The 11,903-nt window shown below is 37.6% G+C and overlaps 1 protein-coding gene across 1 annotated transcript in view; it reads right to left on the reverse strand.

The window, feature by feature from the left end:
- LOC110683644 overlaps positions 1–11,623 on the reverse strand; it is a 31,720-nt gene extending 20,097 nt beyond the window's left edge. Inside the window, exon 1 of the mRNA XM_021860036.1 lies at positions 11,602–11,623. Within this exon, the coding sequence (XP_021715728.1) occupies positions 11,602–11,623 (22 nt within the window). The remainder of the gene's footprint in view (positions 1–11,601) is intronic.
- Positions 11,624–11,903: the final 280 nt, after the last annotated feature.

Genomic DNA, 11,903 nt, shown 5'->3' on the forward strand with positions numbered 1-11,903 from the left:
ACGAATTAATTCGGAAGAAATCAATTCGTCGCCCGAGTATTAAATATTTAGGCGTCGGAAATTCGAGCTTAGAGCGTCGAAAACGAGCGTCGGAAGTCGAGTCTAAATAATAAAAGACGAGACATGCATGAAAATAATAAATAAAAAAGACCAAAATACCCCTAGCATCAGAATACCTCTAGCAAACCGAGTGCTAGGGGAATTTGGTATAGCATGGTAGCTAGCATGCGCACCAAGCCGACCCTTAGATGGCTGGTGCGAGCTAGCGCGCCAATGCTAGCATCGCATGCTAGCAACGCTGGCCAACACGCGCAAGGAACATCAGAACTCAGCAGCAGCCCGCATCCTTGATGCGCGGCTCACTGGCTGAGTGCACGAGCAGCCTGCACAAGCCGTGCTGGGCTTGCTGGCCAGCAGCGCCTAGATGCCCACACGCTTGTGCTGGGCCTGTTGGCAGCCGCATATAGCAGCCCACCTAGGGTGTCTTGGTGCAAAAGTGTGGTGCCATGTGGCGCATTGTAAGAGGAGGCTTGAGGGATGAGTTAGCCGATTTTTTAGAGGGAGTGGGGAGCAAGTTTGGTCCCCCCTTCCTCCAAATGGTCCTCACCTAACCTCTCTCATGAGCTTGCCACTTATTGATTTATTACTAGTTTGATTATTTATTTTGTTTTAGTTTTAAAATAAAATGAAAAAATCAAATTCTCCCATATTGATGGGAGAGCCTTTCACTCTCTTGTTTTTCCTATAAATACCCAAGTTGGAGTATTGGGAAAATCACTTGAGTGAGAGTTGAAAAAGGCATCACCATTGTGAAAACCTTTGAACTCATTTAATCTCTCGGGTTTTGGTTGGACGTTGCTAACTCCAAGGTAGCAGACCTAAAAATTCGGTGTTCATCCTTTTTGGGTGGATACCTGTTGGGTATATTTCAAGAATTACCCCTAGCTTGAACCCTACTGTGATCGTACACTAAAGTACGGTGGCGTCCAAAAAGGAAGGAAGCTAGAGAAAAGGTGTCGCCAACAAGTTTTAGGAACTTGTAAACCGTTCACGAGGTGAAGGTTACACCCATTAACGATCCAGGAGATCTTTAACTCCAATAGGTCTGGAACCATGACTGGTAGTTCGGGGATGTAGGTGCAAATCCAACCTAAAAGAGATTGAATCTGCCCTAATAATAGGCCTCTACTTTATATTGATTGTATTCATGTGCGCTTTATGGCTAACGTGCAGTCAATAGATTTACCCTAAACCTGTTTATCTATGTTGGTTGAATATTAATGCACAAATAAAATTAATATTGGCGATCACTTGAATTATAATCATATTAACCCTAAACAAGATTATTAATTATCTTATTAAGCGTGATTACAAGTACAAATTCCCTTTAAACATGCATAAAAGGTGTGATCAAGCAATAAAAATAAAATACCAAGCAACATAAGATATAAATCGTAACCATAATAATAATTATAATCATAATAATAATCATGATCATAAATTATAACAATTATAATCATAATCAAAATAATAAAATTATTCATAATTAACATGTTAAAGCATAATAATAATAGCAAGATCCTAGGCATGATACTAACAAGATTAATAACAAACCCTAGCATGTCACTAAACATCAAAGATCGAATCTTTAGCCCTAACATGAATATTAGTAAGAGAAATAAAAGGCATCATACTTAATATTAAAGTTACCCTAGACATGATACTAGGAAGATCAAAACGCCCTAACATAACACTAGGAATCATAATAACAATCTAAGCATGATTTCTACATCATAATAACAATGTAAACCACTAAATTACTTACTTGGATGCCTCGTACCTCTTTCTAATAAATAAAATACACACATTAGTAACTTCAAGGAAAATAAAAAATCTAACAAAAATTAAATAATTGAAATAGAGATTTGGGACCAAACCCTAAGAATTAAAACCTTTCACGTCTAGGGCGAAGGCAACTTCGAATAATGTTAGGTGTATTTAGGTCTTGTGAGTGCGGAATTTTTTTTGTAAAAGAGGGGTAGGTTTAGAAAAGAGAGAGTGAGAAGATTTTAGCTAAGAGAGAGAAAGAATTAGAGAGAATAAGAATTGATGATTGTAGATGATTGAAAACGGAGTTTTTAGGAGGATATTTATAGGGAAAATCAGCCAAAAAGATAGAAAATCGAACTAGAGTACTGACGCGAAAAAACAGAGTTAGCACCAGACGCTAACGCTAGCGCCAGGCGCTAATGCTGGCGCTAATTAGTTTTTTTGACGCGTTTTCTAAAATCAAATAGAATTTAACCGTACAGGAGGATAAAATCGTATTTTCCTCAAAAACACTCTTTTATTCTGATTAAAATTCCAAAAAGTCAACAAAAGTCAATTTATCAATGCTAATTGAATTAGGAATGAAAAGTACCTTCTAGAAGAATCTAGAGGACTAAAACCATTCCTAATTGCATTAGGAATGATAAATCCGTATTAGGCCCTCCCCTAGAGCATTAGGCCGCATATAAGGCTCAAACCGGGCCCAGTTTAGTAATTTAGCCATAACTTCCTCAATATTCATCAAAATTGGGCTTATAATATATCGTTGGAAATCTCTGTTCAAGCCCCATCAACCTACACTATTAATGGACCCATATCATGGACCAAACAAAGTGCATTGGCTGTTTTCTTAAAATAGATTTTAAAAAACAGAGAGAAAAGAAAGGAAATTAAAAATATCCGCAACACTAGACTTTCCACACTTTCGCTTCACTCAATCATGATTCAACGTGAAAGGTATTCTTCACCGGTTTTAATTTTAAGGAGACACAAATGGGTGTCTACAAAAGTCCCCACTTTGACTAAGTTCGGAGAAACGCAATTTCGAAAACAAAAGTCAAAGTATCGATAGGGACGGAGAATGATTCAGAATGTTCTGCGATCCTAAATCATTCTTGTAACGCCGATACCTAAAAACTAGCATTAGTTAAACAAATAAAAGAGTTAAGAAACGCGTATCTTGCATTGTCTAGAACACGTCTCCAGAGGTGACCGATTTGTTGTAACGATCTTCTGCAAGCTATAGAATACCGCCTGAAGATTGCTACGCCTGTAACTGCCTCCAGTTTCCGCTGTGATAGTCTTCACAAAGATCACTGCTTGTGGATCCTTAATGCTGTTATGCCAGTACGTCGGCGCTTTGCTGCTTGTGAACCAGTATGTCGGTGCTTTTGCTGTGATGACAATCCTCTTTTCTTTGGGAATAGTTGCCAACACAACTCTTTTATGATGTATGACAATCCGATTTAGGGAAAGTTGTCAATGCTTCGTAACAATCCATCCTTGGAAATATTGCCACGATGAAGCGACAATTCGTGTCTCGGAAAATTTGCCAAAATCCAATTTTTGGGAAAAGTTGCCAATGCTTCGTAACAATCTGTCATAAAAATTTTGCTACGATCGACAATCCACATCTTGGAATATAACTCTTCAAAGCAATCCACCTTGGAAATTTGCCAATGCTATGCGACAATCCTTTTAGGAAAATATTGCCACAATTGACAATCCGTATCTTGGAACATTTGCAAAAAAAAGTCGACCGACAATCCACTTCGGGAAAATTTCCCACTTACTGAAATGAATGACAATACACATCGAGGAACCTTTGCCGAAATTTATGATGAGTAGAGACCTACGACAATCCTTTGGGAAATTTTGCCATAGGGAACTAGGTGTATGACAATCCAATCTCGGAAAACTTGCCAAAGATCCTGTATGTATGACAATGTATGACAATTTGAACTTGGAAAAACTTTCCAATCAAAGAAGGAGCACGACAATCCACGCTTGGAAACTTTGCCAGGGATGACAATCCAATCTTGGAAAAATTGTCGTTTTAAGAAGATGCGCAACAATCCATATTTTGGAAATATTGTCATTTAAGAAAAATGTGCGACAATCCGTATTTGGAAATATTGTCGTTTAAGAAGAATGCGCGACAATCCATATTTGGAAATATTATCTTTTAAGAAGAATGCGCGACAATCCATATTTGAAAATATTGTCATTTAAGTGCTTGCTTTTAAACCGATACGTTGGTGCTTGTAATGAGCAAGTGTTTTAGGCGCTTAAGCTAAGTGAGACGATTTTTTTGTCAGGTCCTCACTTACTACGATTGTAATCGATCCGATTACTAATCATGTCCATTTGCTTATAGGGGCTAACTGGCGTACCAAGGAACCCGAAATTCCTGTATGACGTCGAATAGTTGTTCTGAGAAGCTTCGAGCTCTGTCGTTGCTGAAATATCTCTGTCGTCAAGAATTGGCTTTGTCGCCAGATGCTGGGATCTAGCGCTAGGCGCTGAACTTTGTCGCCAGACGACGGATGTTGTCGCCAGGCGACAGCCTTGTCGTCTGGCGTTGGAGTTAGGTCTTCCCTATTCTACTCTTGCTGTCGATGGGATGTACCTGTATTTATCTTTGACTATAGGACTTTGCTTATCTTTCTTTAGGTTTTACCTAAGGTTTAGTATTGCTTGATGTGATAACACAACATAACTCAAGGTATAAACTTGACTCGCTGTGATTGACTCGAGATTGACTCGACTTAAAGTGTTTGACACATGTGTTAGACTCAAATCAAGGTTATATGACACGACATGACTCAATGTGTACATGACTCGTGTGTGCATTGTAATGTGATTATGAGACTCAAAAATGCAAGAAAGTAAAAAAAAAATTTGTCATTTTTGTGGAGGGTACCGACTTTCTCCCGAAATAGAAAGACGCGAAAAAAGAATCGAAGTTTTCGAATGCATGTTGAATGATCTTAGTCAAATGTTGTTTGATACTATCTCTCAAGGTTCAAGGATTAATTCATCCTAGACTATCTCAATTATTGACTCAATGATGAAAATATTTGGGTAACTTAGGCACGGAGGCTAAGCACTTCGTACTTTGTGATGCAATGATGATTGATGTTGATATGACAAGGCATGGTTCAACGTTGTATTAAGATTTCATGACAAAGGGTTCCTACGGGAAGTATATTTGGTCATGTATTTGTGTAGTGTGTGAAAGTGACACTAAGGTCAGGCTGCAAAGGCTAAGTGTGTGGAGAAAATATTATTTTTAGAAGAGTCAAATGATGTTGACTCTTAGTCTAGGTAGGCTAATGATGTAGGGATCAAGCCCCCAAGTCTAGCTCTAAGTAGATAAGGATGAGCATAAGGGATCCCTTTATATGATCATGGTGTGAGTGTGTGAATGTGAATATAAATGCATATATATTACGGCCGCACCTCGATGTAAGGTTGCCTACGTATCCGTTAGGAATCAGGCCGAACGTAGCTCTAGCCGAACCTCGCAAAAGTGTGTGTATACATCAAAAAGGTCTTTTTAAGAGTTGTAACGTGGTAAGGCTAAAGGTTGAAGAAGAAGGGATAAAAGGCTCAAGACCCTAAATAAGCGCCCAAGGTGTGCAACCTAGCTTTTGAATCTTTGTATTTTTATGCTTTAGGCTTTCTACACTTTTTTAGCTCTTTTTTTTTTTTTTTTTTTTTTTTTTTTTTTTTTTTTACTTTAGCATTTATTTTATTTATATAAGTGTAGGAAATCCTGATCATGCGGTCTATCACTCACTTGGCATTCATGTTTCTCAGGCACGGTACCGAGCATTCGATAAGAGATGCAATATGAGACGTGTTCATATCAAAGACATGTTCATGTCAATGACATTGGAACACTTGCCTTTTTGTACACTTTTATTTATTTATTTTTTATTTATTTTTCTTATTTTTTGCTATTTTAATCTTTTGAAGTCACTGAAGCTTTTTATGAAGTTGAAAATTGCATAAGTTGCACACCATCCCATCCCAAGGTTAGGTAGAAATGGGTTGAAAAATGAAAGGTCTATCGTTAGACAAGACTCAAAGTGGTTTATCAAAAACGGATTGCATATTTGAAGGGTGAAAGGTAATATGATGAGGCTACAAGGGGTGCCTCAAATCATTGGTATACCTTGTGCATAGATTGACATGGATTTTTTTTTAATGATTTGTAATGAAATAATCATATGCAAGGAAATAAATACTCATTTTATTAAAAGGGAAAAAGAAAGATTCTACAAAATTAATTTAAGGGAAAAGAAAGGTGCCTATGGTAGACTAATTGGGGGAAAGGGTAAAATAAAAAAAGAAATAGAAAAAAGAGGTCATGAAATCTCGTCGTTGAAGCTCGCCTCTATCTTGTGTCGTTTGCTTCATCATCACCCAGTTTTCTTGTTAGCTAGAGGCAATGGGATCTTATTTTCTTCTGTGAGATCTTGAATGAGATTTTGAAACATGTATCATTCATCAGTAGTATGACCGCGTCCTCGATGGTACTTGCAATAAGAGTTGGGATTCCATCTCGAAGATCGATTTTCTGGCGTTGGATCCTCGGTAGGGGCAATAGGTTTGATTAACCCTCGATCATAGAGACGATCGAAAGTAGCATCGTAGGTCATTCCAATGGGTGTGAACTCTCTCCTGGGTTTCCTTTTAGATCCTTGATTGTCCATGGCTAAGACATCATTATGGTCAAAGGTACTGACATTATTACTAGAGTGGGCGTTTTCAGAAGAACAAGGATTGTCGTTCTTCTTTCCCTTCCAGCCACTGTGGTTACTATTGTTAGTAGCTTTTTGTTTTGCGAGGTCATCTTCAATTTCAATTCCGATGTCATAAAAGGCTTTGAAAGTATTCAAATTATGTTGATATTTTAAATACTTCGAATACTTTTCTTGGAGATTCTTGATAAACATCCTCACAGATTCTTTTTCAGTGGGCACCTCAATCATCTTAGCGGAAGTTTCCCTCCACTTATTGAAGAAAGAAGTAAAGCCTTCATTCTCTTTTTTTCTTAGCATTTCAAGTTGTATATAATTGGTTTCAACTTGAATGTTGCACTTGTTCCTATCAATGAAAGCGTTCACTATTGACTCCCAAATAGATGTTCTCTCTTTGTCAAGGGAGAAGAACCATTGTTGGCAAACGGTTTCAAGAGATAGAGAAAATATAGAGGGAAACACTTTCTTATCAATACCCTTAATACTCATTATTGTTTCAAAAGCTCTTAGATGAAAATAAGGGTTGTCAGTTGCCTTGAATTTCGGGATGTCGTTGGTATTGACCTTCTGAGGAAGAAGCTCCTTGTCCACCGAGACCCCTTTTGAACTAATTCCTTGAAACTTATAGTCATTAGAAAGTTTGCTCAAACTTTCTTGCATAAGGTCCATTTGTTGTTGCTTCACAAGGTCATCGATTTTGAGGGTTAAAGTCTTCAATGCCTCAGTCACGGTAGTCAATTGATTCCTAATTTCGTTGTCTTCTTCTTGAGTTGCCATTATCTTCTTAGATTTCCACTTTTGACAAATCGGTTTGTCGAAAAGTAAGACTTGAACAAAGGTGTTGTCCTTGATTAATCGCCTTCTCTCCTTGACCAAGTACTGTGGAAAGGGAAATTAGGGATATTTATTGTTAATTATTTTACTCAACTCTATTCAACATGCATATATGAAAGAAGGTAGGAAGAATGAAGGTTGTGATGTGGAGAAAACATGTAGAGAATGGAAAGATGATGTAGATGGAGAGATATGAAAAAATTAGGAATAGAATATACCCCCAACTCAAATGACGGAAAAAACCGACTCATGCATGAATCTAAGACATGGTCATGGTTTATATACATATTAGTGTGTGATAAGTCTAGTGATCTTAGATGACATGTTAAGACTCGTGTCATGACCATGTGGCTAGACTATTTGACTAGACTCGAACAAAGACTAAGTTAAGACCTCGCGTATATGCATTAAACTGGACATCCTGTGGTATTTTAGTCATAACTTTTTATATGTGACTCTGATTAGGATCAAACCAACGCCAAATTAAAGATAAAACTCGGAGCTACAGATCCATAGGTTATAAGACTCGTAAAACTTTATAGAACTCCAGATATGACCAAAACAAGTTGACACTTGTGCAGTATACGGGAATAAAAATCCAGGTTGACTTAAAGGGACTATAACTCGATTTTAGGTATATTTATTAGCTCTAATTAATTAATTAATTAAAAAAAGTCCTTTAGACATTAATTAGTTTATTTAGGCTTAATCACAATTCAAATAAGCGGTTAGGAAAAACACATAGAGTATGCACAAGCAAAGAATGCATAAGTAGTCAAGTAGGCACGATATGATGCAATAAGTTTGCAACCTAACCATGGCTCTAGTTCTCTACATTTCAGGATATGGGTTATTCAAAAGAGGGTCCATGGTTAATTGTCCGGATGCACTGTGCAGAAGCCTTACCGTGAAGGGTTGGCGCGAGTGGATGGGACGCCGCGAGTTAAGAATAACTCGCTTCCACGGTTTGGTGAGTTCATCATTCTCGGATGTACCCTTTGTTGCTAAGAGCGTTTAATCAGGTAGATGGAGAATGAATTTCAAGAGGGTTATGTCCATATGTAGAACACATATGGGTTTCAAAATAGTGAGAAAAACTCAATCAGGAAGTAGGATCGACCAAACATTGCTAAAAACTGGTCAAAATTAGAACGCATATTTCTGGCTTGATATTGGAAGAACTTGGCGCCAGCAAACAGAGGTCAGCAACAATTTGGCTTTAGCGCCTGGTGGCAGAAGCTGTTGCCTGGCGCTAAAGTTAAATAAATGGCGCTAGACTTTGTTTCTTGACGCTAGTTCCTACATGCCTCAGCAGCTTTCTGTGCTCGATAAGACTTTCTAGTTTTGCGCGGCATTATTTCGGTCCTAGTTGTGAAAGATATTCCTCAAATTTCCTACGTGTAAAAATCCTATGTTTTAACTCATTACGGATGGTCTTTTTAATGAGATCTTTTTTATGCATATGATAAAAATGTTAATCAAAATTACGCACATGAAATACTTAGAACTTTTCGAGACTCATCCACTCATTCTAAATCATTGCCGAAATAAATTTTGGGAATTAAAATAGAAATCCTCCCCAGTGGAGTCGCTAAAAACTGTAGGAAATATTTCAAGCATTACCCCTAGCTTGAACTCCACTGTGATAATACACTAAAGTACGGTGGCGTCCAAAGGGAAGGAAGCTAAAGCAAAAGAGTCGTCAAGGAGATCGTTAACTCCAATAGGTCTGGAAACATGACTTGTAGTTCGGGGATGAAGGTACAAATCCAGCCTAAAAGAGATTGAACCTTCCCTAATAATAGGCCTCTACTTTATTCTGATCATATTCATGTGCGCTTTCAGACTAACATGCAATCAATAGGTCTACCCTAAACCTGTTTATCTAAGTTGGTTGAATATTAATGCACAAATAAAACTATTATTGGCGATCACTTGAATTATAATCATATTAACCCTAAACGAGATTATTAATTATCTTATTAAGCGTGATTACTAGTAGGGCAGTACACCGGTCCAAAACCGGACCGGACCTGACCCGGACCTAAATGGACCGGGACCTGAATCCTTGATTTTTAAGGACCGGAGACCGGACCTGAATCAACCTGTCCGGTCCGGGTTTAGACCTGAATAGACCTGATTATTGTTTTTTTTTTCTTTTTTTTAAATAATATAAAATTGCTAACCTATTTAGACTTGTTTGGACTTGTTTAGACCTGTTTAGACCTATTTAGACCTGTTTGGACCTGTTATGTACCTATTTGGACCTATTCATGGACCTGTTTAGACTTATTAAATAAAAAAGAGTAGCTTTATCGGTTTCAGGTCCGGACTTGAAAATTCCGGGTTTTACCCGGACCGGACCTGATACCCCGAATCCTTGATGAATTTCAAGGACCGGGACCGGACCTGAATCTACAGGTCCGGTCCCAACAGGACCGGTTCAGGTCGGTTTTTAGGTCCGGGCCAGTTTTTGTAATCCCCTAATTACAAGTACAAATTCCCTTTAAACATGCATAAAAGGTGTGATCAAGCAATAACAATAAAATACCAATCAACATAATAATCATATATCATAACAATAATAATAATTATAATCATAATAATAATCATGATCATAAATTATAACAATTATAATCATAATCAAAATAATAAAATTAATCATAATTAACATGTTAAAGCATAATAATAACAGCAAGATCCTAGGCATGACACTAACAAGATTAATAACAAACCCTAGCATGTCACTAAACATCAAAGATCAAATCTTTAGCCCTAACATGAATATTAGTAAGAGAAATAAAAGGCATCATACTTGATATTAAAGTTACCCTAGACATGATACTAGGAAGATCAAAATGCCCTAACATAACACTAGGAATCATAATAACAATCTAAGCATGATTTCTACATCGTAATAACAATGTAAACCACTAAAGTACTTACTTGGATGCCTCGTACCTCTTTCTAATAACAAAATACAAACGTTAGTAACTTCAACGAAAATAAAAAATCAAACAACAATTAAATAACTGAAAAAGAGATTTGGGACCAAACCCTCAGAAATTAAAACCTTTGACGTCTAGGGCGAAAGAAACTTCAAATAATGCTAGGTGTATTTAGGTCTTGTGAGTGCAGAATTTTGTTTATAAAAGAGGGGTAGGTTTAGAAAAGAGAGAGAGAGAGAAACTTTTAGCTCATAGAGAGAAAGAATTAAAGAGAATAAGAATTGATGATTGTAGATGATTGAAAACGGAGTTTTTTGGAGGCTATTTATAGAGAAAATCAGCCAAAAAGATAGAAAATCGTACCAGAGTTCTGACGCAAAAAAACAGAGTTAGCGCTAGACGCTAACGCTAGCGCCAGGCGCCAAGCTTAGCGCCAGGCGCTAATGCTGGTGTTAGGCGCTAATCAGTTTTTTGACCCGTTTTCTAAAATCAAATAGAATTTAACTGTACAGGAGGATAAAATCGCATTTTCCTCAAAAACACTCTTTTATTCTGATTAAAATTCCAAAAAGTCAACAAAAGTCAATTTATCAATGCTAATTGAATTAGGAATGAAAAGAACCTTCTAGAAGAATCTAGAAGACTAAAACCATTCCTAATTGCATTAGGAATGATAAATCTATATTAGGCCCTCCCCTAGATCATTGGGCCGCATATAAGGCTCAAACCGGGCCCAGTTTAGTAATTTGGCCATAACTTCCTCAATATTCCTCGGAATGGGGCTTATAATATATCGTTGGAAAGCTCTTTTCAATCCCCATCCAACTACACTATTAATGGACCCATATCATGGACTAACCAAACTGGATTGGCTATTTTCTTAAAATAGATTTTCAAAAACAGAGAGAAAAGAAAGGAAATTAAAAATATCCGCAACACTAGACTTTCCACACTTTCGCTTCATTCAATCATGATTCGATGTGAAAGGTACTCATCACCGGGTTTAGTTTTGGGGAGACACAAATGGGTGTCTACAATACCGTTGGAGGCTCGTTATTTTCGGAGCTAAAGCTTTCAAGTAAGAGCCCATTAGGTCGGGCGAAGCGTGCGTCAAAGGTAAATTCCGATTCTATCCTTTTATGTTTATTTATGCTTTATGGTTTTATTAATTGCGAGTGGTTCTTTGGACCGGGGTATTTTCCGCGGTAAGTTGGACTTACCAACTCCAACACGGATATACATTGCTCACGTTCTTTCCGTCACTATCTTGAGTGATCGAGGAGAGCGTTTCACCATTGGGTTACTTATTTGCCTCAGTTATTTGGGGCAAGTAGGTAACCTGAGTTGGGCGGAGGTGTTATATGCCCGTATGATTACAACTATGGACATGGCGACCCGGGTGATGGATTCCGCGGCAGCTAGTGAGGTGCCTTGGATCTCCCTTACTTGGCATGGTCGTATCCTTGAGGTACGTTCTTTATGCTTCTTTTGATTATTATTTTTTGGTTTTTTCCTTTAGGCT

This window comes from Chenopodium quinoa, unplaced genomic scaffold (assembly GCF_001683475.1).
Source record: "Chenopodium quinoa cultivar QQ74 unplaced genomic scaffold, ASM168347v1, whole genome shotgun sequence".
In the NCBI taxonomy this organism is placed as follows: domain Eukaryota; kingdom Viridiplantae; phylum Streptophyta; class Magnoliopsida; order Caryophyllales; family Amaranthaceae; genus Chenopodium; species Chenopodium quinoa.